Below are 27,658 nucleotides of genomic sequence, written 5' to 3'. Positions count from 1 at the left end.
TAACCAGAAGGGCAGGAAAAGCCTCTGGAGAGTCCAGGACCTGGATTGCAAAAGGATTTATACCATATTTGAGCAAGTTTCCTTCTATTTATGAAATACATTTCCTTAAGTTACCTCCTCATTATGCTGCCAATGGTGCTTCAACTTGCAAGTGGTGAAGTCATGAATAGCTGGTGCAAACACCTGTTGACGAAATCTTTAAATTTTGTTACTCTACAACAAATTTTTGTTCTTTCAGAGATAAATAGATTTTTTTCCTATCCCTCTTTTTGTGCAATCTGCATCCTGAAAAGTGTAAGTCTATTTGCAGGGAGAAGTATTTTAAAAACCAATACATTTTCAGTAAAAATAGCCACTGTAGGTATTAAAATGTCATTACTGTGAAAATCTCATATTTTACAGGATCACACAAAATAGCAAGCAATAACATACACAATTCTAATAAAGCATCCTTCCAGCATACAGCCAATGCAGATCCCAATCCCAGCCTGCCCACCTATTCCACCCATTCTCTGCTTGCCAGGCTTTTCAGCCCACTTATATTTTCATTACTGTGCAAGGTCTCTGCTTTGCCCTCCAGGTCTCCCAATCTGATCTGCTTCATCTGGACATGCCCTGACCCCCAAGTTCTCCATCAATCTCTTTGTTTCACTCCTTTTCTATCAGCTTCAACTTGTAATTCCCCAGACAATTTCCTCAGCCTACTACTTACCAGACACATTCTTCTCACTTTCCCACCTGTGGCTCATATCTCAGTGTTCTTTTGGTCCACAGGCTCTTCACCATTTGGCTCCTTATACAATCTTAGTAATCCATCCCTCCTCCTAGCTCCAGTGCCAAATTTTAGTCTCTTCCTATTCACCACTTCCTGAAGCATCCAGCTGTGGGTGAGTTCCTCTCTTCATAGCAATCCCCTGGTCCAGAAGCAGACCTCTTCCTCGCCATGCTTGAGTCTTGCTCCTTCTGTTTTTCAGTCAAGTAGATTTCTCATCATGCTGATCACAGACATGGCCTTTATTCACAGTGCCTAGATCTGGACCAGGCAGCTTTTACAGCTACAATATTGGAAATTCTCTCAGCCCTCAGCACAACACACATTCTCTCCATGGGCAGGAGCTCAGGAATTTTAGGTGCTAAAATCTAAGTCTAAAATTTGTGTGCATTGTGGCAGTGGAAAAGAGCCTATAATTCTATGGATTTTCATGAGTGTGAAGAAGATAAAACCCTTGCAACCCCAAAATGTCAATTTTGCATATCAACAGAAAGCAAAGTTTCTTGAAGGAGAGAACAACAGGGATCCAATAATATTTTCCTAAGTCTAATAAATAGTTAATTTTTTTAATATATAAAAAAACCCTTGTCTCTGACAGATGGTCAGTAAGTAAAAAGATAACCCTGATGATTATGAGCATCTAAATGTTAGAAGCACATACAGATCTCACGAACGGAATTTCTGAACATTTTTAGTTATTGGTAAGGCTGCCAACAGATATAACTAAGGTGTTTTGATGAAAGATTAAGGAGCCTCAGAAGAGCAGATATGTTCCTAGGCTTTAGGATCTAAAAATACTAGGGATGAGAATTTCTGCCTGTCTACCATTAAAAAGTCAAAAATCAGGAACAGAAAGTGCCAAGATATACTGATTACCAAAATCACTGTTAAAATATACACATGAACAGAGGGAAGCTGAATGAAACTGAGGTATGAAGAAGTCCTTGACTAGGTATAACATTCAAATCTATTAGTAACTTCACACTTCTCAATAATTTGGTTAGCTCAGATTTTAAAAGTGCTTCTTACCTCATCTTGTGGCCTTTCGTGGTGTGAAACTCCCACTGACTAGAAGAGTTTGGGGGATTTTTCATGAATAAGATCTGCTGGGCTGCCTCTTCTGTTTTTAGTTTCTAGAAGAGGAGATATAATTTCTAAAAATTGCTATAAGACAACATTTAGAAAATGCATTTAAATTTCATTTGAAAACAAGCTCTTTGCACAGCTTTATTCTGAGGATCGCTTTTGATTTGAAATACACATAATAAATCTTAATTCAAATGATTACTCATTTTTCAAAATTACTAGTGCCTGAAAATACAAACCAAGATTGGGAATTCATCCCTCAAGCGTAACTTAAATGAGATAATTGCAATAAACTAATTATAAACTCTCATCAATCATCACATTTTTAACACAACGTGGACCAGGTCAGCCAGTATTTCAAATCTTTTCTAGCAGCAGTACAGCGAAGCTGGAGACAGTCTGCAGCAACAGAAGCCCTTCTTTGCAGAATACATGCAAGCTCAAACCCCTTCCCTTTGTCCACAGGGAGCTGAACCATGGTCATGCCCCATGTCAATAGAGCATGGCCACCAAGGATCCTCTCCAGTGCCTTTATGCTTACAGACCCTAAGAGTTCCAGAGAAAAAACTGGGATTGGGTCTGTTGGGGCATTGCATGACTTCTGTCACCAATAGGGCACCACATAGTGCTGCAGGAGAATTATTATGGGGCTTTAAGGTATATTGTTCCAGTGGTCAGATTCTTTCTTTCCTCCTACAACTAGACCAGGAATTCTAGGATTAATTAAAGAGATTGTAGTGAGAAAACTGGTTTGTCATCATGAGTTCGTGCTGATTTTGGTAACTGGGGAAAAACTCTTTAGGCTCTGGATCAAATTGCTTGTTGTTACAGAGAGAGAAAAAAGTACACTTCCTCTAAACTCCTACCTCATGTTTAAGATCAGGTGGAGTAGAAACCTCTCCAGGCCTGAGCCTGCCATTTCACAGCAGTGAAAAATTATCCAAGGTGGCACTGCCACGGTCTTGACATCTATCTGCACGTCTGCCACTTCTGCTCTGTTGGCACTCACTTACAGCTCACTCTGTAGTGAGACAATGCACACATACATCTAGTTCCACCAAAAAAAGAGAATCATTTTCCAAGAGTTTAGCTGCCCAGACTTGCTAACTGTGAATGGGATAAGCTTGAGTGAGTGCAGGCATAAAAGCAGAGGTAGATATTTGCCTCAGGGAGTTGAGTGAAAAAAAAAAAAACAAGTAGAATTGAGCAGCTATATCAGCCTAAATTACATACAAAATCCTAACAATTGTGGAAATAGGGAGTATCTTATAGCTATTCTACTTCACAGAAATAGTTCAGTATTGACTGACTTAAAGTAGTATCTGGTGAATAGGGCATTTAGCATGTTCAAGAACCTTTCTGAGTGAGCAGAGAAAGCAGAGCAGCTCCAGAAGACACTGACCTGCCCTGGAACAGGCAGTAACATGTGGGATGCAAGGGAATAATACATCTCTGACTCTGACCTGGATCCCCCACTCCCAGCGTGAAAATCCCAGTCACCAGACCACTCTAACAGAATCACTTGTTTGTCTGACTTTAGTTTTTGTGTCAAACTTTAAAAGCTTTCTGTTTTGTCCCCAAACAGAAAAGCAAGACTTAGAAAATCCCAGCAAATTTTGTAGGACAGAAATATCTCCTTCTTGCTAAATATAATTTTTTTGTTCCAGTCCCATGAGTACTGGGAACACTCTGTCACCTCAGTTGGGAGAAAAAGTATTTCTCAGTATTTCTTGTTTTGTTTATGGATATTCTCTGTTACAAGAATAAAACTGGGAGGGAAGGAAGAACAGCATATTTGAAAGATCAAATTACAATTAGAAAAGAAACAGTCCTAAAGGAAGGAAAAGTAGAGTTCACTGGTCATTGCAATGCAGTGTAACAGCTCTCTGAGACACAGAAACACAAGCTGGGCCTGCCATGGCTACAGGGGATATTTCACTTCTAGCTGGTGTTTTACCTCTTCAAAGCTTCCACTGTGTTTATTATCATTATTGCTTTCTGTGATATTTTCAAGTTTTCATCTCAGACCAAAAGTAAAAAGCTCTGGAAAAAGTGAAAGAAAAGGGAAGACAGGCAGGATCAAATTACTAGTTATGGGATCAAAAGAAGATGCTTTCTCTTTCTGAATATTTTTCATAGCATGACCCAGACATTTTTCTAAGAAGAAATTTCAATTTCAAACAGATTTAACCCTTGAAAGAAGAAATGTGAGGGGTTAGGAATCTGTTAAACTCTTAAATCACACTTCTAAAAGATTTGTATTTTTTTTAGTTAATACATACAAAAGTTACATTTAGATATATGTTCATTCTAGTAGTATCAGTTAAGAGCTTATACGCTGATTTCACTTTGCATTCCTCACTGCTCTTGTCCTTCCCTTGAGAAAACAGTAAACACCATATCTGATTTTCCAGATTTCAGGGTAATGAAGAGACTCCCTTTTTCTAAGAAATAAGTTTTTTAAAAGCCTACCCACTCTCTAAAACCCTTGACAATATTCTTGCCCTGGCAGCAAGCCACCAAAAAATGAGCTTCAGATAGTTGCTGCTGCTTTATCCCTTCCACAAGGTTTTGGCCTCCCCCACACTCACCTGGCTGCCCCAACCCTGTAATGCCCAGTGTTTAATGGCTGATAATGCATACTGACCATCTATCCAGTGACAATGTCAGCCACAGCTCTCAGGCTCTCATCCTCCTCTGTAAGTACATCACAGGCTCCAGCTCTCACCCCCACCCTGGTATTTCCTTTCAGTTCCTTTCCTTCTGACCTCCTGGTCAGGGACTGCACAAAGACCACACTTGCAGCCCTCTCTGAGCCCTCAATGACATTTCCAGCTGTTTTCCTTTCCCATTCTGTTTCTTAATGACTTAACAACTGAGCTCTCCTGTGTGCCAGATCTAGATCTAGTTCACATAAGCTGAAGAAGTTTCTCTGGACGTATTGTCACGTGCTGATTAAAAGCTATACTGATATATCATTTAGCAAAACCAATATAAAAATTGTAAAAAGGAAGCCATTTTACACATACAGACTAACACAAGGATTCTATGTTGTTGCATAAATTACTTTATCACATACAGAAAAAAATCATGGCAATTTACGCAACAGGGAGAGAGCAAGCACAAGGAATAGCAGAGCATTTTTCCTCTTTAACTCCTCAGTTGCAACGTGGTGCAGATGACTTTTTTTTTTGCTGAGGGTTACTAACATGTGGTGAAGAGCTGCACCCAGCCTGTCCACAACCACTTGGACTGATGTAACCGTACTCTGGAGCTCAAGAGATTTTATCCCTGAGGCAGAAAAACAATTACCTGAACGAAGACAGATATGGATTACTTGAGTACTGAGATACTTACTTCCTAAACGAGGAAATATATCCTTATGGAAGTAGCGACGCTAAGGAATGGGAGATGAGGGAAATGACCGAGCGGGTGCGAAGCCCTGCCGGAGAAGGAGAGGCGAATAGCAGCCAATCCTGTGGGGTAATCAAGAGTGCGCTTCCCGGCAGGAGGGATTAGGCTGTGTTTCCCAGTTACATTCCTCCATCTCAGGGTTTCACTCCTGGAGAAGAAATGCACCATATGCACCAGATCTGGAAGCAGTTCAGGAGAACCCCCCTCTGCCACCCCCTTTCCTCCCTCAAAGCCGGCGCCATCCACACATAAGCAGAGAGGTGCAGGGGATGGGGGGCAGCGCTGCGCCCCGGGGCTGAGGAACGGGAGGTCAGTGCCGGGGCAGGACCCCCTCCCGGTGTGGGGTGGCCGTGCATGGAGGAGAGGGGCTATGGCATGAAGTGGGACGGGGTGTGTGGGTGCTCGCTGGGGGAGGGTGCCTTGCTGGGGAGGGAGGGAGCGACCGGAGGAAAGGGCTTCCCTACATCGAGGGAAGAAGCCCCTCTGCAGGAGCTGAGGGGGGATGGAGGTAGGGGAGCCTGTGAAGGTGGGGGCCCTCTGGGGCAGGAATTGCTGCCTTTTGGCGGGGCCCTTGGGGAGGAGGGAGCCAGCCTCCCGGCGGAGGAGGGACCTGCGCTGGAGGGGAACCCGGGCTCAGGTCTCTGCGGGCAGGAGTACCGGGACCGGGGTGGGGGCCTCTGAGAGGGCAGCTTGGGAAGGAGAGGAAGGACACGACACCTGAGGGGTCTGCGGGGGCTCGGAAAATATTTTGGTGGCGTTAAAAGGGTCTGCAGGGGGGGCTCTGAGAAGCTCTGGGGGAACTCAGGGGTCAGGAGGGAGCTCTGAGATCTCCGAGGAACAGGGGCTGAGAACTGCCGGGCTTTGAGGGGTTTCGGGAGGGATTTGGGGAAGACTGAGGGAGATCCGCCGGCATTTGGCAGAACTCCGTGGAGCCTCGGAGGAAATCTGGGAACGAGGAGAGAGGCTGCAAGGAGCTAGGGGAGCTCTGAGGGGCTGGTGGAAGACCGCGGGAAGATCTGAGGGGATTTTGAGGGGGTCTCTGTGGGGAAAATCTGTGGAGAGGCTTTGAGGAGAATCTGAGGGGAGGCTCTGAGAGGATTTTGATGGAGAGCCCGTGGGGATGCCTGACGGAAGGTCTGAGGGGAGGCTCTGAGGGGATTTGAGGAGGCTGTCTAGAGATTTTAGGGGAGAGCCATGGGGACGCTTTGGGAGAAGTGGGTGTCTGAGGAGAGACTCTAAGGAGACCAGAGAGGCTCTGAGGAGGCTTGGGGGCTCACAGGGGGGCCGGGCTGTGGGGGCGCCCCGGGGGCGGCTGCAAGTCCCCTCTCCCTCCCGTGCAGGCTGCTGCCTTCCTACCCCCGTTACCGTGGCAACCGCCCGGGCTCCCCCAGCCCCGCACCGCCGCCGCCGCTGCCGCCGGAGCTGCTGGGCAGCCGCCTGCCGCCACCGGCCATGGAGCTACTGGCCGCGGCCCTCAGCGCCGCCTGCGCCTTCGACCAGGACGGCTCGCCGGGACAGCTCACCAGGTGAGGGGGCTGCTGAGGGCGGGGGGCGCGGGCGCGCGTAGGGGCCGCTGTCCCGCCACTGTTCTGAGGGCGCCTCCGCCTCTCCGCAGGCCCCCCCCCGCCGCTGAGGAGACCCCTGCCGCCGGCACGGGTGCGGCACCGCCCGCACACCCCATGACAGCCGACTCCTGGAGGAACCTCATCGAGCACATCGGTAAGGAGCCGTGCCCACCGCGGGATGTCCGGCCGCCGCTGCGGCCTCACACAACTTCGCCGCTTCTCCCGCTCCCCGCACCGACGGCGGCACAGCAGCCCCTAGAGGTGCCCTCAGCCCGGCCGGGCTGCACCTGCCGGCCCCCTGAACCTCCAAACCCAGAGCTAAAGACAAGCGGTGCACAGATGGGGGGAGTTAAGGGCGGGGTAAGGGCTTGTGCTGCAGGTCCCCAACTCCCTGTCCTTGCTGGGAACCCTCTCACCGTCCTTACTGTGGCTTTTTGAGGTCTCTGGGGGCATCAGGTTTGCACGTTTTCCGGCAGTGGATTAATGCTATCGCAGAACAGCCTAACCTTGTTCACAAATAATGATTATTCTTGTCATTTCGAAACAATTAATCATTAAGGCTACCCCAAGCTTTCTACTAAAATATGATTTTGCGTACTCCAGAAGGCATAAGACTAAAGTATTTTTTTCACTCATCCCGTTGGACATTAATTGCATGCACCAGGTTCTGCATCTATTCAGTGTAACAGCCACTGGCATAGCACTTTGAACACAATAATAAGTTATTTTGTCCTTTGTGGTCTCTAAAAAGGCAAAGTTGAGGTTATCTGGGTGACTATGGAGGAGAGGACTGTTAAGCATTTGCTCTTATGGTATTTTCTTTTTTATCTTTATCTTTTGTGGGATGGGGGGAGAACCTCCACAGCTTGTTTCTTGCTTTCCCACATCAGAATTGTGACGTTCCTCAAGGAATTTCATCAACAGCAAAGCTAAATCCCATCCTGAGGCAGGTTTTATGGTGGGAATATAGAAGCTTTGTTTTTAAACACTCCTGCTCAGTTTCAGGAAATAGAATCAACATACTTGAATCTAGAGGGTAGGAATGCAGCACTTAGCATGGGAAAATGGAACATATAACTCACAAGCAGCATGGCAAGCCTCCCTGGCAGAAATGAGAAGGCTTCTTAGGCTGTCTCTGCTGTTTGGTGTCAGGCTGTGGCATGCAAGGCTGATTCTTGGTACACCTGATGCCTCTGGCACAATGCTGGAGAAGGAGGCTGGTGTGAAACCAGCAGCCTGCCAGCATCTGTCAGACAAACCAGCTGAGTTTGAGGCCTCCTGGAGGAAAGTGGTGAACAATTTGTGTGAGTGTTGCCAGATCTGTTACCTGGTTTTGGCTGTGTAGATACTAACCTACCAAGGGAGCTGTGTCAAAACACTGTCAGTTTACTGGGACTGTGCACCTCAGAGGTGAGATAAAAATACTAAAACTAGCAGGAGTTCAGAGCAACCCAGTTGCTATTTTCTATATATTTTTATGTGCTGTGTATCAGAGGGAAGCTGTGCAAAACTCTGCACACATCAGTGTAACTGCAAGTGTGTTGCACCTTTATGGAGGAGACTGGGTTTTGACAATCTTAGGTGTTATCTTTACCCCACCAGAGATGTAGCATCAAATGGCTGGAGCTCACTCATTCCTTCCCTCCCTCCTGAGACATTAGTGGACTCTTTGCCTGAAACTGGAGCAGAGAATTTCAGAGAAAACCTCTCTGGGCCTCCTGGGATTTTACATAGCTTTCAATGCAATAACGTTTACTTTAAGAGCACTGCTAACTCTCTAAGGCAAGGATTTCCACAATTAGTAACTAGTTTTTCAATTCCCTTCCCAGCTTTTAAGAGAGCTGGGAAGGGAGACTGTGACAGCAAAATTAAATGGAATAAACAAAAAAGGAAATGTCTGTTACGTACTATAAAAATTATGTAAACATGCCTTATGAAGATCAGTCTTAAACACTTAAGCCAACAGATAACACCAAACCCATGCTCTGACCACAGGGTTAACTGTTAGCCAGGTCACAGTAGGGACAGCTGGGACATTAAGTAATGGAGGGAGCTTATGCAGGTCTCTGACATTTTGTACTTGCTCCCTTACTAAATGTAAACATTTACTAAATAATTATATCATGAGTCACATTCAGCTATTGATCTCAGCTTTTTTTATACACATTCTGTAAGTTCCTACATGTATTGTCTCCTTTCAACATGTCAAAACCTTGTACCTTGACCTTGCATCTGTTACCCCTCCTGTGCTGTGATCATCTCTTGTTCCATCTGGACAAGACCTTGGCATAGATTCTCTCCCTCTTATCTACGTAATTTTTCTACCCATTGTAACCTCTTTGCCAACATATGAGTAGACCCTTAGGACCAAGACAACAGGGATATCTTTTATCCTTGCTAGCACACCCTCCTTATTTCTTCCTACCCTTCTGCCTACACATCTACCTGTCTTTTATCTTTCCTCTGTACCACCTTTCTCCTTTCTCCTCATATTGCTCTCTTAGAGTTGGTAGAGCTTCAACCAGTCTCTCTTGCTGTCTATTCCAATTGAATTCTGATGGTGGATGCTTTCCATCAGTGAGATCTTTCCATGCCTGTATTTGCTTTGCCTGCCACTGACAGCTCCATAGCTCTTACCTGGTCAGTCAGAGAACCTGGAAACAAAACCAACTTGCATTATCTGGGTCTTATTTCCTTAAAGGCAAGAGAAAAATAGTCTTGAGGATCTTTTAAAAAGGGCTGCTCTTCAGATTTGCATGAGGGACGCTAAATCCCCCTTACACAAAGCATCCTCTGACTTGCAAGGCAGAGCCAGCAGCACAACATGGCTGTATACCTGCAGTCAAACACTACAAGTATAATTATCTCCAATTTGAGTAAAATAGATTATGCTTCAGTTTCCCAGTGTGTTTTCCCTTGAGTCAAGCACTGCCCACGCTGCTGCAGGATGTTGCTTCCCAGCTTGTCCCGCTCTCTATGGGGCAAAAAGAACCCAGAGCCCTCGAGCACAGGCTGGCCATACGGATGAGTGCCACCAAAAGCAGCTCCAATTTAGCAGTCTCTCTGCTACGTACTGAAGGAGCACTTCCACCCTGCTACAGCCTCAGCACCCTCCCTGATGGTGAAAAACAGCCTGAAATGCTTAGGAAAGCCAGCTAAACCTAGTTGACGCAGAGAGAAATTACATAAGTGGCAGCAGCATGCAAAACTTCAGGGGAAGTCTCCTCTGCTCAGCACTGTGTAGGAAGCTAACAGAAGACTCTATGGTTTCCTAGGCACAGCTACCCTTACTGCTATTTTAATCTGGTGTTGAACATCTTTCCAGGAAGAACAGATAGCAGGACACACTCGCAGACTGCAGTAATCCTGTGCTTATTCCTGGACCTTTCCCCAGCATATTTGCCATATAGTTTTAGCACTGACTGGTACAGAGCCTCATTGAAACTGGTCCAGAGATTATATAGGCGGCGACATCTATATTTCTGCCCACCTTAGACAAACTTTTAATCCCATTGTCTCTCACTTTATTACACACAGAATGTCAGATCAAATATCATGAATACATGTGACCAGATAAATTTTAACCCCTAATGGTTCCGACAAAATTAATTATTTAGCATGGTTTTTTTAACATCAAAGGCTTTTCTCTTTATTCATTCATGTTACACTGCTATTCAAGTATAAACCAAGGGAGATAATATAAATTGTGCTTCTTCAATTTCATTAAGGGAGGAAAGTGACTCAGTGTGCTCATGCTCTCCTGCCTTTACATGTCTTCTAAATTACATTTTTTATTCAAGCAATTAAAATTCTGGGTCCTACAGATGGTTCAGAAAGAAAAATGGGACAGTTTGAAAGCCCTCAGAGAGACAAAGGATGTTCTAAAGATTGAACTTCAGGATTCCTACCTTTTCCATGCTGTCAGTTGATACCACAGTGGAGGCAAATCCAGTGCAATTTCATCTTCTCCCAAAGTTAGTAATTGAAACTTGGAAGACACCTGGTGTCATTGATGTGCTGCCCCATAGTGTGAACTCAGAGTCTGTTCCTTAGTCCTGTAGCAAATTGGTACCTTTTAGATATTAATTTTGCATCTTCAAACATCATAGAAACTAAGAAGGAAAACAGCAGGATATTAAGCAACATGTCCAAGGCTAACCATGAAGTCCATACCAAAACAAACCTGTAGCTAGTTGTAGTAACTGTAGCTAGTTGTCCCAAAGCTTCACCTGTCCAATGCCAGTAACAGCAGCTCAGTGTTTCCTCATTGAGGATTTTTGTGGCCATTAAATTGCTCCTTTTAAAGTCATTTCAATGTGTGCAGTAAGACTTTTCCAGACACACACTTAAACATAGACATCAACCTATATAACTTGTAACATAGTAATATAACAGAGAAAATCAAGGTTTAAAAGACATTTAAAAGCCTGACAAGTCAGTTCTTTTATGTCTTCTGAGTGATGATGGATTCATCTGCCTGTGTTACTAAATGTTTTGTGAGAGCAGATTTTTTACATTTTAGATTTAGAAATGCCCTTCCATTTATAGCTTCCACTTCTGGCTGAAGTCGGAATACCATAACAGGCTTTTCACTCTGCATGGAAGGCACATCTCTCACCTCTGCTGAGGTGAACTAAAGCAAAGCAACTGTCCTTTCCCACAATCTCGTTCAGTCACAGCCTCTCAGACCTGCTGTGTTCCTTCCTAGGGCTCTTGTACCAGGAATACCGAGATAAATCTACGCGCGAGGAGATTGAAACCAGGCGATTGCAAGATTCACAGACAGACCCTGAGGAGACTTCACCCAGTGAGGAAACCCCATCTGAAGCAGAGTCCACAAGTACAACTGAAAACAAAGCTCCACCACAAATCAATTTGCTGAGAAATTCCAACTCCAGGTTCAACTTATGGCAGGATCTTCCTGAGGTCCAGAACAGTGGTGTCCTCAGCATCCTCCAACCAGATGAGATCAAACTGCAGGAGGTAATGAAGGAATATTAAGAATATTTCTTAATCATGTTGTTTAACCACTCATTGTTTATTGTGAAACTGCAGACATTTTTCTGTATGCTACTGCTGCTGGATGTTTCTGTAGCAAAAGGAACTTCTTTTCCCTTTTCTGATTCGGTGTTAGGAGCAACTTACAAAAGAAGAGAGATATTAGGAGGTTTTTACAAAAGAGCCATCGGTTCCAGTGCACATTAATCCTTTTCCGAATTAACTATCAGGACACATAACTTTCCACCAGAAATCTTAGAAGAATTCAACCATTAACTGTAAGGCTTTGAATATCTGACATAGTAGAAATAGAAGAGATAGAGATTGATAAACATCCTTATATTTAATTGTTGCTACTTGGAGTCTATTGCAAACAGTAAAAAATAATGACAGGTATATTTGCATTTAGCTATGCAGTGCAGTGACATCACTATTTTAGAGCCATGTGCTGTGACTTACAGGACTGTACTGAAAGGAGTAGGTGGGGGTAGCTGTCACAAGTGATGACAACATCAGTTGCACCACAATTTACAACTGGTTGCTATTTTGGGTATCATGGGGAGTGTGAGTGTTCTTTGTCACTGCATAGCACTGCATTTATAGCCAGCAGTGTAGAGGGCAAACCCTGTTAATGTGTGGTTTGCGTTGTGGTACAAGGCTCTATCCCACAAGTCCAGCTGTACTCCTGCACCAGTCCCTCCTGAGTTCAGTTAGACTTCCATAATCCATGCTGAGGAGAACCTTGTGCACACAGTGACAGTCCTGGCTAGGGCTGGAACTTGACTGTCATGCTGGAAAGTTCATCTTGTGCACGCCAAGGGCTGTGTTATTCATACCCTTAGTGGAGCAGACTGGTGTTTATATACAGTAGTTTGGGGTAGCAAGCACAGGCTGTTAGTGTATCAGGGTTAGGGCTGAAGGTGAATGAAATAATTTGTTTTTTCTCCATGTTCTTCTTCTGCACTGGTTATTTGGATTTGCTCTGTTTACCTAGCAAAACACAGTACTTCCAAGTGCCAGCATGACAAACACAATCTGGCATCTGAAAAATTACAGGCTTTTATTTTTATTTTTGCTTCAAAATGAAGAATTTTTATGGAGAAATATTTTGCTTAAAAGCGTGCACTATAGATTTCAAAACTTGTCATTTCTGTTAAGTTACATTTGTTACCTGTATGTGGTTTTGGGAAAAAAAATCTTGGTGCTGCTAAACTTCCATATTAAGTGTGCTCAATTGTCTTCTTTCTGTTAAAATAACCAGAGAAATAAAGCAGTTGGAGAATGGGACAGTGCTGTCATAAAGAAGTGCTGTGCCTTGTTAGTTTATCAGACCTGAAATTTTCTTCCTGCTTGTCCTGGGATTAGCACACTAAGAGATTATAAAATTGCTCCAAGCCAGAAAGCTGTGAAATTGGCTGAACATTGAACAGATAGAGTGGAGAAGTTGCTTTGTGAGGAGAACCAAGGTCAGAAAACAAGGAGGGCTAGGGAAATCACTGAAGGTATTGAAGAGATTATATTGAATTCAGCCTTGCTGTAAGCAAGCACTACTTGCTCCTGTAGTTCTGGAACTCTATTCATGTTGGCTGTGAACTGTGAGAGTGAACTGTACATGAGGGCTTAATTTAGTAAATGTAAAATGTTCAGCTTCATAAAGGAGAATTGGAGAAGTTTTCCTGAAGTACAGGACAGCAGAAATTCTGGAGTAAATATCTTAAGGACAAAACTGTATTTTCTGACCCATTTTATCTTCAAAGCTGTAGTAAACACAGGGACTAGAAAAGCTTGCATGTCTTCAGCCAGGAAAGGTGGAACAAAAGCATTATTTTGATCACAGGGAGAAATACTGGTACACAAATGGAAAGAAAGTTGAACACCCTGCATCAGAGCTGAGGAAGGGAACACCACCAGAGCTGTCACAGAGCAGGGCTTAAACAGTCAGAGAAAAAGTTGGTTATCTGAAATAATCTTCAAAGTGAAAGAGACTACAACAGGAAGAGAAATCTGGTATTCATTAGTGGCAATGATGGAAATTACTGAGCAGCTTATCAATGCAAGATTTTTTTTAAAAAAAATTGTTTTCAAGCATCAAAACAAGAAAGTTGAGTGGAAGAGCAGTGGATGCTTGAAAAGTATCATGGAAAGTGATTTTTTTAATTGTCCCCATTGGAACAAACAGGACAGATATTATCACTATGGATTTCATTATTTCTTTAGTATAGCCTGCATTCTGGACCTGCCCTTGCAGGTGTGGCACCCTCCACTACAGCAAACACAGATTCTGCAGTCAGACTTGGCAGAAAAAAATCCTGACTTGGAGTCTCTGGAAAGCTGCAGTGCAAAATGATTGGAGGTGTCAATCTCCAGGATACCTGGAAGGGATAGGCTATCCTAACACATCCTGTACATCTTTGCCTATTTCCACCTCTCTCATTTATCAATAAAAAGATATAGGTAAACCTGTAAAAGTTACATTTAGGACTAAGCCGGTCATGCAGAAAGAGAGAGGTTCTCTCACAGGTTCACCCAGTGCATGGGTAAAGCTTCTGGGAAAAGATGAGCAGATAGTCCTGCACTTTTCTCATTAGGAATCTGGCCTTGAAAAAATCCAGTGTTCTCTTATTTCTTAAACACTGTCTGTTCCATAGTCACTAAGTTCATCTTTATAGACACCCTTTGCTCTGTCTCCCTTCTGGGGGCTGTGCAGGCACAATCTCCTCCTCTGGTGCAGGAAGCCACTTGTTGGACTTAGGTACCCACTGGGAACATTTCCTAGGCTGCCATCCCTGCAAAGGGCTGAAATGTCACTTTGACTAACTGCTGTTTTAGCAGCTCTGGGTTGAGTAACAGTCTCTCCTTCTGAACCCATTCACCCAGATCTTGGAGTGCAGCACAGTGTCAGGGACACAACCCAGGTCTCTACCTCGAGTTCTTATGTGATGCACAGTGATATTTCCAGGAAAAGGCCAAAAACTGATCAGTGAAAAAATCCAAATAATTTCTTTAAAGAGAAAAAACAGACAACAAGCAAGCCACAAGACAGACCCCCAGCTAATTTAGAGCATATTTCTCTATGTACACATCACAAAAACCACTGCATGTACCTGTGGCTCCATATGACCTCCTCAACTTTAGCTGTGCCCCAGCAGCCACTGAGAACCAGTCCCTGAGCTCTGACACCTGCTCTGCCTGGCCAGCTCCACCCTCAGCAGGGTGCAACAGAGGAGCTGTGGGAACAAGGGGAGCATTGAAGCAGCTTTAGATTCAAGGGAGCAAAACTTTCACTGAACCACCAACTGCCTCTCTTAGTAATGGCAGTGTGGGCCATGGGCCCCAGGACAAGGAACCCAAGGCACCCCTTTATCAAGAGATGCCTGAAGGATTTAACAGCACTGTGTTGAACCTCTGTGAAAGTCTTCAGTTAATCTTACTTCAACTAATGGATACAGTAGTTGTGTAAATAAACACCTTTTGTATCTACCTCTGAACAGAGACAACATACACTCCCCCAGAGAGTAAGGGATCTCTGAGTGGTAATAATGGAATGTCCCTGCAGCACTTGCAGTAGGTAGAAGACTTTATATCTGCATCTCATTAAACTGATTTTTATCTCTGAACGAAACCATCAATTTGCCATTCTGCTTCCACAGACCACATCCTTGGCCTGAGGAAACCAGGCTTTGCTCCAGGGTTTTCTCTTCTAACAGGATAAGCAAAGGCTGAAATTTGGAGATTATTTATGATTTCTGATAGTAGTTAGGCACTACTGTATCTTGTCCTGTTCTGTTGTGAACTGGGGCAGAAAAGTGTATGGCCAGAGCTGACCAGGGGGTCTCACTTGGACAGTAACAGCTGTGTTTCCTCTAGGTCAGGGCTGATGGTTGTGGCAGGAAGACTTCCTAAACTAACTCACTGTCTCCTCACAAAACATGTGGCAAATGCATTGTGGGCTGACCTCTCCCTGCAGCCTGGGCCTGCAGGGTGGGTGCAAGGTCCGTGGCTGTGCAGCACAGATGTCCTCATTAATGCCCAGTGAAATGCTCTGTAGAAGTAGAAGGTACCTGCTGACTTCCTTCTTTGGGATTCTCCCCCAGGCCATGTTTGAGTTGGTTACTTCAGAAGCATCATATTACAAGAGTCTGAATCTGCTGGTGTCTCACTTCATGGAGAATGAGCGTCTGAAAAAGATCTTACACCAGTCTGAGGCACACATCCTGTTCTCCAACGTGCTGGATGTCATGGCTGTCAGCGAGCGGTAAGTTGGCTGCTGAGTGGCACTGAAAGCAGCAGCTTTAGGTAACTGCAGTTGGAGAGGGATGGAGGAGCTGACTTCTCCTGGGAATTGCCTGGGACAGATAGGTCACAATTAATATGGGTGCTGACTTTCTCATTTAGCTTCCTGTTGGACCTTGAGCAGCGAGTGGAGGAGAACATTGTGATCTCGGACGTGTGTGATATTGTCTACCAGCACACAGTTAATCACTTCTCTGTGTACATCACCTATGTCTCCAACCAGACCTACCAGGAGAGAACCTACAAGCAGCTCCTGTGAGTTCTAGCGCTTGTTGCTGCACTATTTTGTAAAATTGCACAAGCTACAGATTTAGCTGTAATTTTGGTATTTATGAGAAAGGGCTAGATAGCACAGAAATGGGGTTTCCCTCTTCATGATTTCTCACTGCATTCTGTAAAAAGAAAACACAATTAAAGGCTTTATAGTAAGGATTAGTTGATGCAGGTAACATGGCAAGTAAACTCAAAGCCAGCATTTCTCAACTGCAGGAAATATTTATGGTGCGTGCAGGGCCATGTACATGCTTGTGTAATGCACATATTTTTAACCTGCAAGTAGAGGCAAGAGATGAAAGGCCAAGAACATAATACAAATCTCTGATGAGAGCAACAGCCATTGCTTTTCCCAACCTTCTCAGCAAGGCATTAGATTTTTCCCAATTTCATAACTATTCTTTTTCAGAACAACAGGATTTTTTTAAAAGAAGAAAAAAAAAAAATTAAAAAGCTATTTTCTTCACATTCTACTGTTATACACAGATCTAGGCCTGAGGATATAATCCAACATATTTTTGTAGTATTTTTCAAGTGTAGCCAGTCTTTTGGTCCAGTAGGAATTCTCTGATACAAGCTCAAAACAACGAATGCCCTACAAGCTTGTCTTTGAGAGGAGAAGAATCAATTTTTCTCTAGTAACAATGTCCTGGATTCTTTCAGGACAGCCCATTGCACATGCTGCAATGTATTTTCTTCTATAGCATCTGCTGGTTCAGGCAAGAGTAACAATGTTTAGTCCTTTCATTTCTCTGCTCTCTAACTTTTGAGGGGAAAATATTTTAAGGGGCCTTTATTGAGCTTGGCCTGCTGTTCTCTCCAAAAAGAGGGTACCACAGGGTTTCCTTCAGTCAGAGGTGAGCAATACAGCTGCAGAAAGAATTTGCCTGCAGTCATTATCTAAACACTTAGAAGCAAAGCAGCAATAGGCTGGGTTACTTGAGCTTGAAAGGGACCTGTTGGAGATGAGATATTCCTAAATGTGAATTCAGAGGGCAGCATTTTTGTCTGCAGGAATACATAAAGCATGTTGAAAAGAACTGACTCCCTTCCCCAGGCTCCCAGCTAGCACAGGAATTTTGCAACACTTGGCTGAACTCAAAGCCTGAGGTGTGTCACAGTTTCCCCCATTTCACTGTTCCTCAGGCACATGCAGTTCCATTCTGCCGTGAGTCACCCTGCCAGACAGGTACCTGCTGCAGCAAGGAGGAACTCTGCCAATGGCTTCTTTCACATGTTGTGAGGAACACCCAGTACAGACAGGTTTTGCACAGTTACCAACCTCTTTGCATCCATGCTGTTTCCAAAACTAGCCACGACTCCAGCAGCACAAGCCTTGCTCAGGTTCACTCAGTCCATGGCTGCCAGGAAGCTTTGTCTGCCTGTGGCAGCTGGGACCACTCTGCTCTGCACAGCTGTGTCTGTGGCCCAGCTCTGCCCTCATGTCCTGCAAACATCATCAGGGAAGGCCCAGCCATGGCCTCTGCCCTTCTCAGGCCAGATTATGATTTCCATCCTCTAGCTAAGCAGCAAGGAATATTCAAGCTTGAGCTACTTTGTGGCTTGTCTTGTTCTTATGACTGTGTGAATTTCACCTTATCACAGAGTTCCAACTGTGTAAAAATATATAATTATGCCTCTGACTCATTTACTTGGACACATACCCCATTCACATACACCTACACACGCAGTGTATGCTGCTGAGCTAGATATGAACACATGTGAGCACTGCTGTGGCTTGTACATTAGAAGTCTATTTTTTCCCTCCCCCAACACTATTTATAGTTTTAGATTTAAACTAAAATACACCCAAAGGCATTCAGTCCCCTCCTTCCCTCTTCTCTCCTGTTGGGAGAGACCAGGCAGATGCTGTCTCTGGGACCAAGCTGCTTTTGGGTCACCAGCCATATGCCAGAGTCCCATGGAGGGTAGCACTCAAAGTTCTCAGCTTCTCTATCTCTCCTCTCAGCCAGGACAAACCAGCCTTTCGGGAAGTGATCTCACAGCTGGAGCTGGATCCCAAGTGCAAAGGCTTGTCCTTTTCTTCCTTCCTGATTCTGCCATTTCAAAGAATCACTCGACTCAAGCTGCTGGTGCAGGTAGAGTTTTGCTCTTCTCTCTCTCACAAAGGACTTCTGTATCACTCCTGGAATTTTCCTTTCCAGCAGCTGTGAATGGGGCTTAGATACAGCCACAGTGACCCTAGAACTGGCTGAAGCCTTTCCACAGAGTCAGACATTCACCACAACTATGGGAAAAGGATTTCAGTCCCCTCAGAGTCCATCCCTGAATTAGTGTTGAATTTGCCATATAGCTTTTACTGGGTGAGAGTTGAGGAGGAGCTTTGTCAAGCTGCCAGAAGGGGTAGCAGCAGTCCATTAATCCAGCTGCCTGATGGTTAGGATGGTGACACACACATGCAGAGCAGCTGGATGACACAGGGATGCTACACCACGATGGCTTGGACCAGTCAGCCAGTGCTTTGCCACCTTATCTAAACACTGCTTGAGCATATGCTTCTAGGGATGAGGAAACAGCTCAGTCCCAAATGGTCTTATCCCACTGGGATTACCAATAACACTGTCTATTAGTGCTAGGTCTAGTTATTTATTAATTTATTTTTATAAAATAAGAACCTACCTGTTTTATTTCTCTTAGATATAAGGTCAGATGGGAAGAGGTTTTAAGGAGAAAGGGGAACTAAGAGGTGAGAGTCATTGTACTGTGTCACCTTTGCTGTAATTAGGCTGATGGCCAGAAGTAATTTGTAGGCTAGCAAACTTTACCTTTCTGTGCTCTCACACTGGGATCAGCATTCACACAGCCTTTTCTCCCCTGCAGAATATTTTGAAGAAAGTGGAGGAGAAATCTGACAGGGAATCCACTGCCCTGGATGCACATAAAGAACTGGAAACAGTAAGTTTGAATTAGTTAATGGAGGGCCATTAAGATTAATCACCATGCTCATTTCACACACACACATCCCCCTGTAAAAATCACCTGCAGACTACATTCTGTCTGGGAGCAGTTTCTTTGAATTCTGTCACTGTGTTTCAAGAGGTTATTTCCTAAAGTCTGAAGGATGGACTCGTCTACTTGCACATAGATGTCAGTGACAGCAAATCCCTTGCTAACAATAGATGTCTGTTTCTGCCATAGGAAAGGGCAGAGAATGTTTTCCTTTATGTCTCCAAGAACACAAAAGGGTTTTCAGACACCTGAAGGTGATGGATCTGACTGAGAGGTGTGTGCACAGTACAACTGTGTCAGGCTCCTCCGACACAGCACACTTTTTCTTCTGACCTAGAATAACAGCTTCCTAATGAAGTACACAAGCCAGCTTTTAGCCCTCTTCCCTGAAGCTGGTAGGTAGGTGTGGTGTTCAGTTGTGCTAGTTACTGATGGGTACAAAACCCCATGAAGGCAGTAGGATGTTTCCCATCTGGGATGTTCCTGATATGGTTTGACAGGATAATTCCATTTCTGAATGGTCTAGACATAGCTGGCAGCTACATGGGCTGGGACAGTGTTTGAACCCTTCACCATCAGAAGCTTGGAACATCTCCTGAGTCTTGCAGTTCAACACAAGTATTTGAAGTTGAAAACTCTGCTAGAACATCAGCCTTAGGATGGGCCTGCAGTCTCTGACTGAAGCACTAGAACAGAACAGCCTCTTGGATTTGCCCTGAACCAGTATAGGAACTGTATGCTTGGAGATCACTAGGGATAAAGACAGGGACTTTAAAAATTAAGGATGTTCTGCATTGAGTTAGTATTTGCAGAATCCCTCTTGACACATCTGGTAGCCAATTATTTTTCCATTAGTCAGTAGCCTGAGGAAGACTGTTCCTGTAGCATGCAGATGACTATAGCCGCTGATGGAAAAATGCTGGGTTTGTATTCAGTCATCAATGACTCACATGATCAGTTTACTAATTCTTTTGCACAGTTAAACACTTATCTGTAAGTGTTTAAGCTGATACCTAATATCCAGCTAGGTACAGGCACACAACAGAGACCATCTCATGCTTACTTTTTCTGTATGTTTGTTTTCTCTCTTTCTATTTGAGAGGCAAGAGATGATCACAGTTTCAGTTACTGATATTCTGTTAGATTTTAAGTAGCAGAAACAGAGAACAAAGTGGAGCTTGTTCTCCAATGTAATTTTTCTACCTAGCCAGTTCTCAAGAGAGTTGCTCCTTATGAAACAGGCAGTGGGATCTAGGTTAAGGTCCCTGTAACAGCATAGTGCTTGCACGTTGGTTGTGGTTTTTCAGTTAAAAGTTTGTACTCAGAACACAGCTGGGCTCTGTATGATGAATGTCTCTTTCCCTAGGACATTTCATAGCCCTGGCATCTAGTGCTGCTTGGCAGAACTACAGCATCTGCATTCTTGAAAAAAAGATGTTTGGCTTCATTCTCTCCTTGAAGATGATACTGCAAATGTACCTCATTCCAAGTGTTGGGAACAGGGAAAATGAGATATATGATGTGTCAGATTCTGGAAAACAAGCTGTTCATTTTGCTGTGCAACCAGAAGCACTGTTTTGTACTGTCTGGTTCAGTAACTGAATGTAGCCACCTAATATGTCCTCTGACAGTCAGTTTCCACCTGTAACACCTTCTGGATGTTTGGGAGCTTTTTGGTTGCTCAGATTTTGGGGTTTTTTTCCCCCTTCTCTTTTACATGCACCCACAGTGCTGATTAAAGAACTTGGCTTTGTCAATTCCTGTTACAGAAGGGCACTTACCTGATTGTTGTCAAGCCTTTTCATGCTGTCCATCATCACTTACCTGCTTAAGGCCAGCAGAGACAAACCTTGTCCTCTCTCTTCCCAGGTGGTGAAAGCATGTAATGAAGGTGTCCGGAAGATGAGCCGAACAGAGCAGATGATCAGCATCCAGAAGAAACTAGAATTCAAGATCAAGGTATAAGCACAGGCTGGACACTTTTGTTCACTGTCTGCACTTTGCAGACAGCCTCCAAAGGGTCCTGTCCAAAGGGGCTGCTGCAGGCACAGCACCTCTGTGTGTGCTCAGTGCACACCTGCTGCAGAGGCTGGGGCAGCAACAAGGCCGGTGTGACGTGCACGTACACAGGTGGGACACGTTGGCATCACCTCTCCTGTGCACTGTGCTCCTGCTCCAGCACTCAGGTCTGGCTCTTCCCTCTCACCTCCCTTCAAAATGCAGGTCAGCTTTCAGCTGTTATTTTACATACAAAATATGTTAAAGGTCGATGAAAGCTGCAAAGCAAAACACTTTAAAACTGAAAAATACCCAGACAAAGACTGCCCCACCATTTTGATTAATTTCTGTATTTATGCATTGTGTACAGTCTCTAAATACCTGCTGCTGATCTGTTTCAGCTCCACTGAGGGAATTACTACATCAATATTTAGGGATATCTGATCAGATCTCAGTTGTATATACCAGGTGGTATATCTAACTACATAGTTTTATATATATAAAAGCACAATAATATATATATATATATCTCAGATATATACCATTCAATTCCAGTGCTGAATATAAAGTTGTCAGTTCTTTTCTTAAATGCTATAGAGAAGCTTCTCAGGTCTGTCTGCTCCACAAACTGTAAGGATCATATTCAGCTTCCAAGCAATCTTTTTATGTATATGAACAACGAAAACGAAAAAAATTGGTTTTTATAGAGCACTTTACCAGTGTGTCAGGGCTAGACCACAGTCCACAGGACAGTAGTAGATGAGGGAGGCTACACAGTTGTCTTCACCTGCTGTAGAGCTGAGGCTGTAATGACAGGCAGGAGCTGGTTCATCTCTGGAGCAGATCTGCCTTGGGACCTGGCATGGGTAGGGCTCTTCTGGGAAGAAGAGTGCAAGGAGTTGAAAAGATAGATTGTACCACCATGCATGTGATGAGCACTGGGAGTGAAAGTAGAAAGAGTGACAGTTATACAGGTATTTTTCAATATTTCAGTCATTTGGAAGTGTGGTATTCTTCTAGTGCAAGATGTGCTTTGTTCTGGGCTTCTTGGTTTTAGCACAATATGTGTTGAAACTCCAGCAGAAATGCTGTGATAGGTGCATGAACGGTATCTCCACCTGACAGAGACAGACCCAACCAGAGGAAACCTGTTTAACCTTGGTTTTTTGTAGCCAAAAGGCCAAATCTGTGGTTTTAAAAGTCAGCCTTACTGTTGAGGAAAGTTCAGCCCATGTGACAGGATCTCTCAGAGAGAGATCAGGGCATAGGCTGTTGTTTCATTCCAGTACTTGGCACTCTAGCATTGCCATCCTTAAATATCTGTCCATCCCTGGGCTCCTACTGTACCCCTATCCAACCTCTGTCACACTGCTGGGCTGTGTGGATGGCAGAGCACACTGCCCTCTCCTTGCAGCTCTGCTCCAGCCTCTGCAGTGCAAGTTGTGGTGATGGGAGTTCACCACCCTTCCTTTTGCATCTCTTGGTGCTTTCAGCATCATAACTACTTGAATCCATGGGGTTTGGCTGCTTTCCTAAACTTTGCCATCTTTTCCTCCCTTCTAGTCTGTACCCATCATCTCTCACTCCCGCTGGCTGCTGAAGCAGGGGGAACTGCAACAAATGAATGGTCCAAAGACGTCACGAACTCTTCGCACCAAGAAACTCTTCAGAGAAATCTATCTGTTCCTTTTCAACGATCTGCTGGTGATTTGCCGGCAAATTCCAGGGTGAGTGCAAAATTCAGGTGGTACACAGGATACTTCATTAGTTCTATTGCCCCAGTTTTATCCAACCTGTCATGCTGTGACCCCATCCTGTCCCTCAGGCACAGGCACATCCCTTGGCCTAACACGTACACCTCCCTCCAGTAGTCACCATACCTTTGAGCACAGCTGACTCTTCATGGGTGGCACAGCTCTCTCCAGCTAAAAATTCATGGCCAACAGGAGTTAAACAGATCCCAGGGCAGCAGGGTGACTATGCATCCAGCAGTTTCTGCAGGGTGGAAGTGAGTTACATTGGCTGGTGAGTTACACTGTCAAGAAGTGATTTTTGACTCATCGCTTCCTGAAGAACAGCTCAGATTTAGTCAGTTACAACTCTAAAAAAGCCGACTAGAAAGTCAGAGTAGCAGGGAGGGGTATAAATTTTGACCTGAGGCCAGTGCTTCTATTTGACGTGGTGTAACCTGCCTGAGGAGGATGTTGTTGTGCTGAGGACTGTCTTGTGCAAGCAGACACTGGTGAAACACAGCAGCAGAGAACAGCACGCCCTTTGTGGCATGATTAGACCACTGGTAGGGAGCATCTTGCCCCTCCACTGTTCCTAATGAACGTGTCGCCGCGGTGTCTGTACGCTGGGAAATGTTTTGCTTCTGTGGCAACTTGTATCCAGAAAACACAGAGGCACTTCATAAATAGGAATGAATTAAGCCTCACAATCCCCTTTGAGGGAGCGCCATCTGTGTTTTGGACGTGGGGAGCTTAGACAGAGAAAGCAACTTGTTCCAGGCCATGAGGGCTGCCCAGGGCAGAGTACAGAGAGGGTTCCTTGCTTTGCAGTGGGTTTTTATAGCCACACGCTCATCCCATCCCACAGCAGGACACCTTTTCTCCTCCATGCAGCAATTCCTGGTCTGTGTCCGCAGTACAATTCTGGGTGGCTGAACTCAAAGTCTCCTGCAATAACCACAGTTTTTCCTAATTTCTCTTACCTCTCCCAGGGACAAGTACCAAGTGTTTGACTCTGCTCCCCGAGGGCTTCTTCGGGTGGAGGAGTTAGAAGATCAGGGGCAGAGTTTGGCCAATGTCTTCATCTTGAGGCTGCTAGAGAATGCAGATGACCGGGAGGCCAGCTACATGCTGAAGGCATCATCCCAGTGAGTACCAGTCACCCTGCTATCACTCAGCAGTGCTCTCTCCCTACATCCTGCCTTCATGGGGACCAGATGTCCAGGCTTTCCAGGGATGGGCAGGGGGGGATCCCACTGCTGCAGCTGAGCTGGCCCTACCAACCTCTCTGCCCAGCATAACTCCCCTGAGGCTACTGAAAGCCCCAAGGCTACTGGTCACCTAGGCAGGTTTCTCTCCTGTACGGTGTATTGGAGGCCTCTGGGGCGGTGGACAGACAGGCAGTCCCTGTTCTGGGACAGAGAGATCAGAAATCAGCCCAGGCACCAGGCCCCAGCTGATTTATAGACTGCAGCATGTTCAGAAAGTAAAACCAAGCAGGATATACACTCACACACTCCAGAGGCTCCACTGACTCACAAGAATCATGGCCATGTGGAATAAAGTGTCTCCTGTTAGTGGGTGAAGGTGGGAGAAAAGGCTACTTCCTCTGTGTCTCCACAGCCAGTGCCAGTCTTGTGCAGCCCTTCTGCAGCTCAGGGCCTCCTTGTCTCCCGGGATACAGATTTTCTGGCTCACTGAATTTTCACTTCAGGCTCCAACAAGCTCAGGCTGGGCAAATGATTCAGCTGTACTAGCACTGACCCAGTTGTTTTGGAGCACAGGGCATGGCTTTCTCACTGACCCAAGCTTTACCAGGCCCACATTTTCTAGCCACCAGCTAAACAGCTCCTAGGGACAATGCACATCCCCAGGTTGATGTTGTCTGCCGTCAGCAGGCTGCTGTTCATCATCCATATTCCTAAATGAACACCAGGGTTGCACCCTGACTGCCCCTCACCACCACCACAGCATCAGCACCAGGATAACGAGCCCCCAGCACAGTGAGCAGTTGCACCTTCTCCCCAGACATATGGCTGCAGCTCTGCTGCACTGAAAATAGAGATGTCACTCACACTATGCAGGGCAAGCGCACGTGTGACGTCTGTGAGGCTTGGCTGTGCAGCAAATGATAAACCAGGCCAGGATTTGCTCAGCTCAGGGGAGGCAGTCTCAGGTCCATGCTCTGCATCCTGTCCCATCTTCTAGGTGGCCACAGCAGGTATGTGATCCAGAACATGGCTTGCCAACAGGTCTTGAGCACTGAAATGTGACATACCAACTGCTGAAGGCTGCTGTTTCAGAGATGCAGGAATGATGGAGATAGTACTGGGCACAGACTGGAAAACTAAACAGTTAGAAGAGATAAGTGGGAGACTTCTGCATCTCTTCTACAGCTCTTGCAGCTCTTGCAACAATGCTGCTCAGTAGCAACTTGCACCTCATGCCCTGGGTGGGCATTGCCAGGAGCTGACACTTTATTTGGACACAACCAGTTGCACCGATAGAACTGCAGTGTGGGTGGGCTCCTTGCAGGCTGAGAGGAGCTGGGCACTGTGGGCAGATCCATGAAGCCCTGTAAGGATCTGTGTGCAGGCCCAGCATGCAGACAGGGCCACAAGCATGGCAGGACTCTGGGTTTGACCTCTACATGTTATAGCTCCTCTGGGACCAAGGCCCTTGTCCCACATCTTCATGTGATGTGACCTGCAGGTGCTTCCACTGGTCCTTGGCATTGTTCTTCATACCTGAAGTATAAAGTATTCCCAACCCTACAGATCAACCTGCCAGCACTTGTCCTTTACATCCCCCTTTTAGGCCCCTCTCCTTCCTGAAGGCACTCCCATGGCTTTTCATGTGTGTCAAGCTCAGGCTTTAAAACCACCTGAGAAGGTAGAAAACTCTCAGATGGAAGCACAGCTGCTCCTCCAGGCAGGAGCTGGAGCCTGTGAATGTGAACTGCCCCATTTCCTCATGAGGCTGAGGGAAGCCTGAGGGGAGCCAAGCCTGGGTCTTCTCCAGCATTTGTGAGATCTTCACCCTCCCAACTGCAGGTCCAGATTTTGCAGCATGCTGTTTACTTCAGGCTCCAACAAGGTCTTGTTGCCAAGCAAGTGGTACCTTTGGTGTGCTGCAGTGCTCTTCTGCAAGGGAATTAATCAGCTCTGCTCTTTAAATGTTCCTACACAGCAGTTGCGGGAATAAATGGTTCCAGTAACTGCTTATCTCCCAGAAAAACTGCTCCTGTTGAGCAGTCCAGCCAGGAGCTGCCTTTGCTTGCTATTTCTCAGAGAGTGCCAGGCCCCCACCTGGCTGCTGGCTCTTGACAGCAATGCCAGCAGAGGGGGACCCTCCTCAGAGAGGGACCCTCCCCAGAGAGGGACCGTGCTGCCTGTGGGGGACAGCCAGGGCTGTGCAGCAGGGCCCAGAGCAGTGTGTCACGTGTGACATCCCAACCAGGGTGTGCAGCAGTGGGGCTCAGCATCACCACTGCACCCAGGACCCTGGAGGGGCAGGCAGGAAAAGGCTGGGAGGAGGAACATGAAGTCCAGAACTGGCTGGGCAGGAAAACTAGGGCCCTTACAACTCTTGCATGTTCACAGCTTTGGTTTGTCTCCCCTATCCAGGAGTGAAATGAAGCGCTGGATGATTTCACTAGCCCCAAACCGGAGAACCAAATTTGTTTCATTTACATCCAGACTTGTTGGTAAGAGACACAGCATGGGAGCTGGGAGCTCTTCACCCCTACCCCAGGACACCTTATTCTGCCTGATCTCAGTGCAGCCACATACCTGGGACCTATGCCAAAGCTGAACCCTCTCCCTGAGCTCCCTTCCTTTTGTCTCTGGCTTGTCCTGGGCCTGGCCCTGACCTCAACCCCTCCAACCTGGGCTGGGCTACACCAGCACTTTCCTCCCTTCCAGGCTGCCCATGGCTAGCATGGTGGTGGTGACATGAACCCTGTCCCTTCCCAAGAGTTGCTTCCCCGCTACCTTTGGCTGGGGCACTCCCTGGCTTCCCCAGAGGCCCTTACAAGATCAGAGGCACCATGTGCAGAGCTCATGGGGCTACAGCCACCCAATCTGTGCTGTTCTTCAAGGGGCTCCATCCCAGTCCATCCCTCACTCTTGCCCTGTCTCTTGGCAGACTGCCCACAGATCCAGTGTGTCCACCCATACGTGGCCCAGCAGCCTGATGAGCTCTCCTTAGAACTGGCTGATGTTCTCAACATCCTGGACAAGACAGATGATGGTATGGGGACGGGATGGGATGGGGATGGGCTGGGAGTCACTGTGCGAGGATGGGCTTTGCTGCAGGCACGTAGTTGTGAGTTTCTCCCTCCAGCCAGGGAGAGGCTCTGGCATCAGCATCACAGCCAGAGAAGGAAAGTTACTGCCTTCTCCTAATAGCCAATCCAGGTTGCCTAAGTTGTGACAACACTGGCACAGCCTCCCAGCACCAGCTATGGGCCATGGTAGAGCTAGCACAGCCACTTCAGATAGAAGCCAGTGCTATTCTTACCTTCATGATGCTTCACAGCCACGTGGTCCTGCTCTCTT

The 27,658-nt window shown here is 45.8% G+C and overlaps 1 protein-coding gene across 3 annotated transcripts in view; it reads left to right on the top strand.

Annotated features, from left to right (window-relative positions):
* Nucleotides 1–27,658, top strand: part of NGEF (neuronal guanine nucleotide exchange factor) — a 47,560-nt gene that overhangs the window by 16,975 nt on the left and 2,927 nt on the right. The window contains exons 1-13 of one of the 3 annotated variants that reach the window (XM_058812165.1): nt 5,374–5,581; nt 6,613–6,798; nt 6,888–6,991; nt 11,546–11,820; nt 15,930–16,090; nt 16,231–16,383; nt 18,371–18,500; nt 19,243–19,317; nt 21,241–21,330; nt 22,933–23,096; nt 24,092–24,247; nt 26,726–26,805; nt 27,246–27,350. In XM_058812165.1, the coding sequence (XP_058668148.1) occupies nt 6,725–6,798; nt 6,888–6,991; nt 11,546–11,820; nt 15,930–16,090; nt 16,231–16,383; nt 18,371–18,500; nt 19,243–19,317; nt 21,241–21,330; nt 22,933–23,096; nt 24,092–24,247; nt 26,726–26,805; nt 27,246–27,350 (1,567 nt within the window). In that variant the 5' untranslated portion in view covers nt 5,374–5,581; nt 6,613–6,724. Of the gene's footprint in view, nt 1–5,373; nt 5,582–5,731; nt 5,781–6,612; nt 6,799–6,887; nt 6,992–11,545; nt 11,821–15,929; nt 16,091–16,230; nt 16,384–18,370; nt 18,501–19,242; nt 19,318–21,240; nt 21,331–22,932; nt 23,097–24,091; nt 24,248–26,725; nt 26,806–27,245; nt 27,351–27,658 lie in introns of those variants that run through there. The other 2 variants (XM_058812166.1, XM_058812164.1) reach the window with 2 other exon arrangements.

This window comes from Ammospiza caudacuta, chromosome 11 (genome assembly GCF_027887145.1).
Source record: "Ammospiza caudacuta isolate bAmmCau1 chromosome 11, bAmmCau1.pri, whole genome shotgun sequence".
In the NCBI taxonomy this organism is placed as follows: domain Eukaryota; kingdom Metazoa; phylum Chordata; class Aves; order Passeriformes; family Passerellidae; genus Ammospiza; species Ammospiza caudacuta.
Note: the sequence above shows the minus strand (reverse complement) of the source record. Positions and strands in the feature narration are given on the sequence as shown.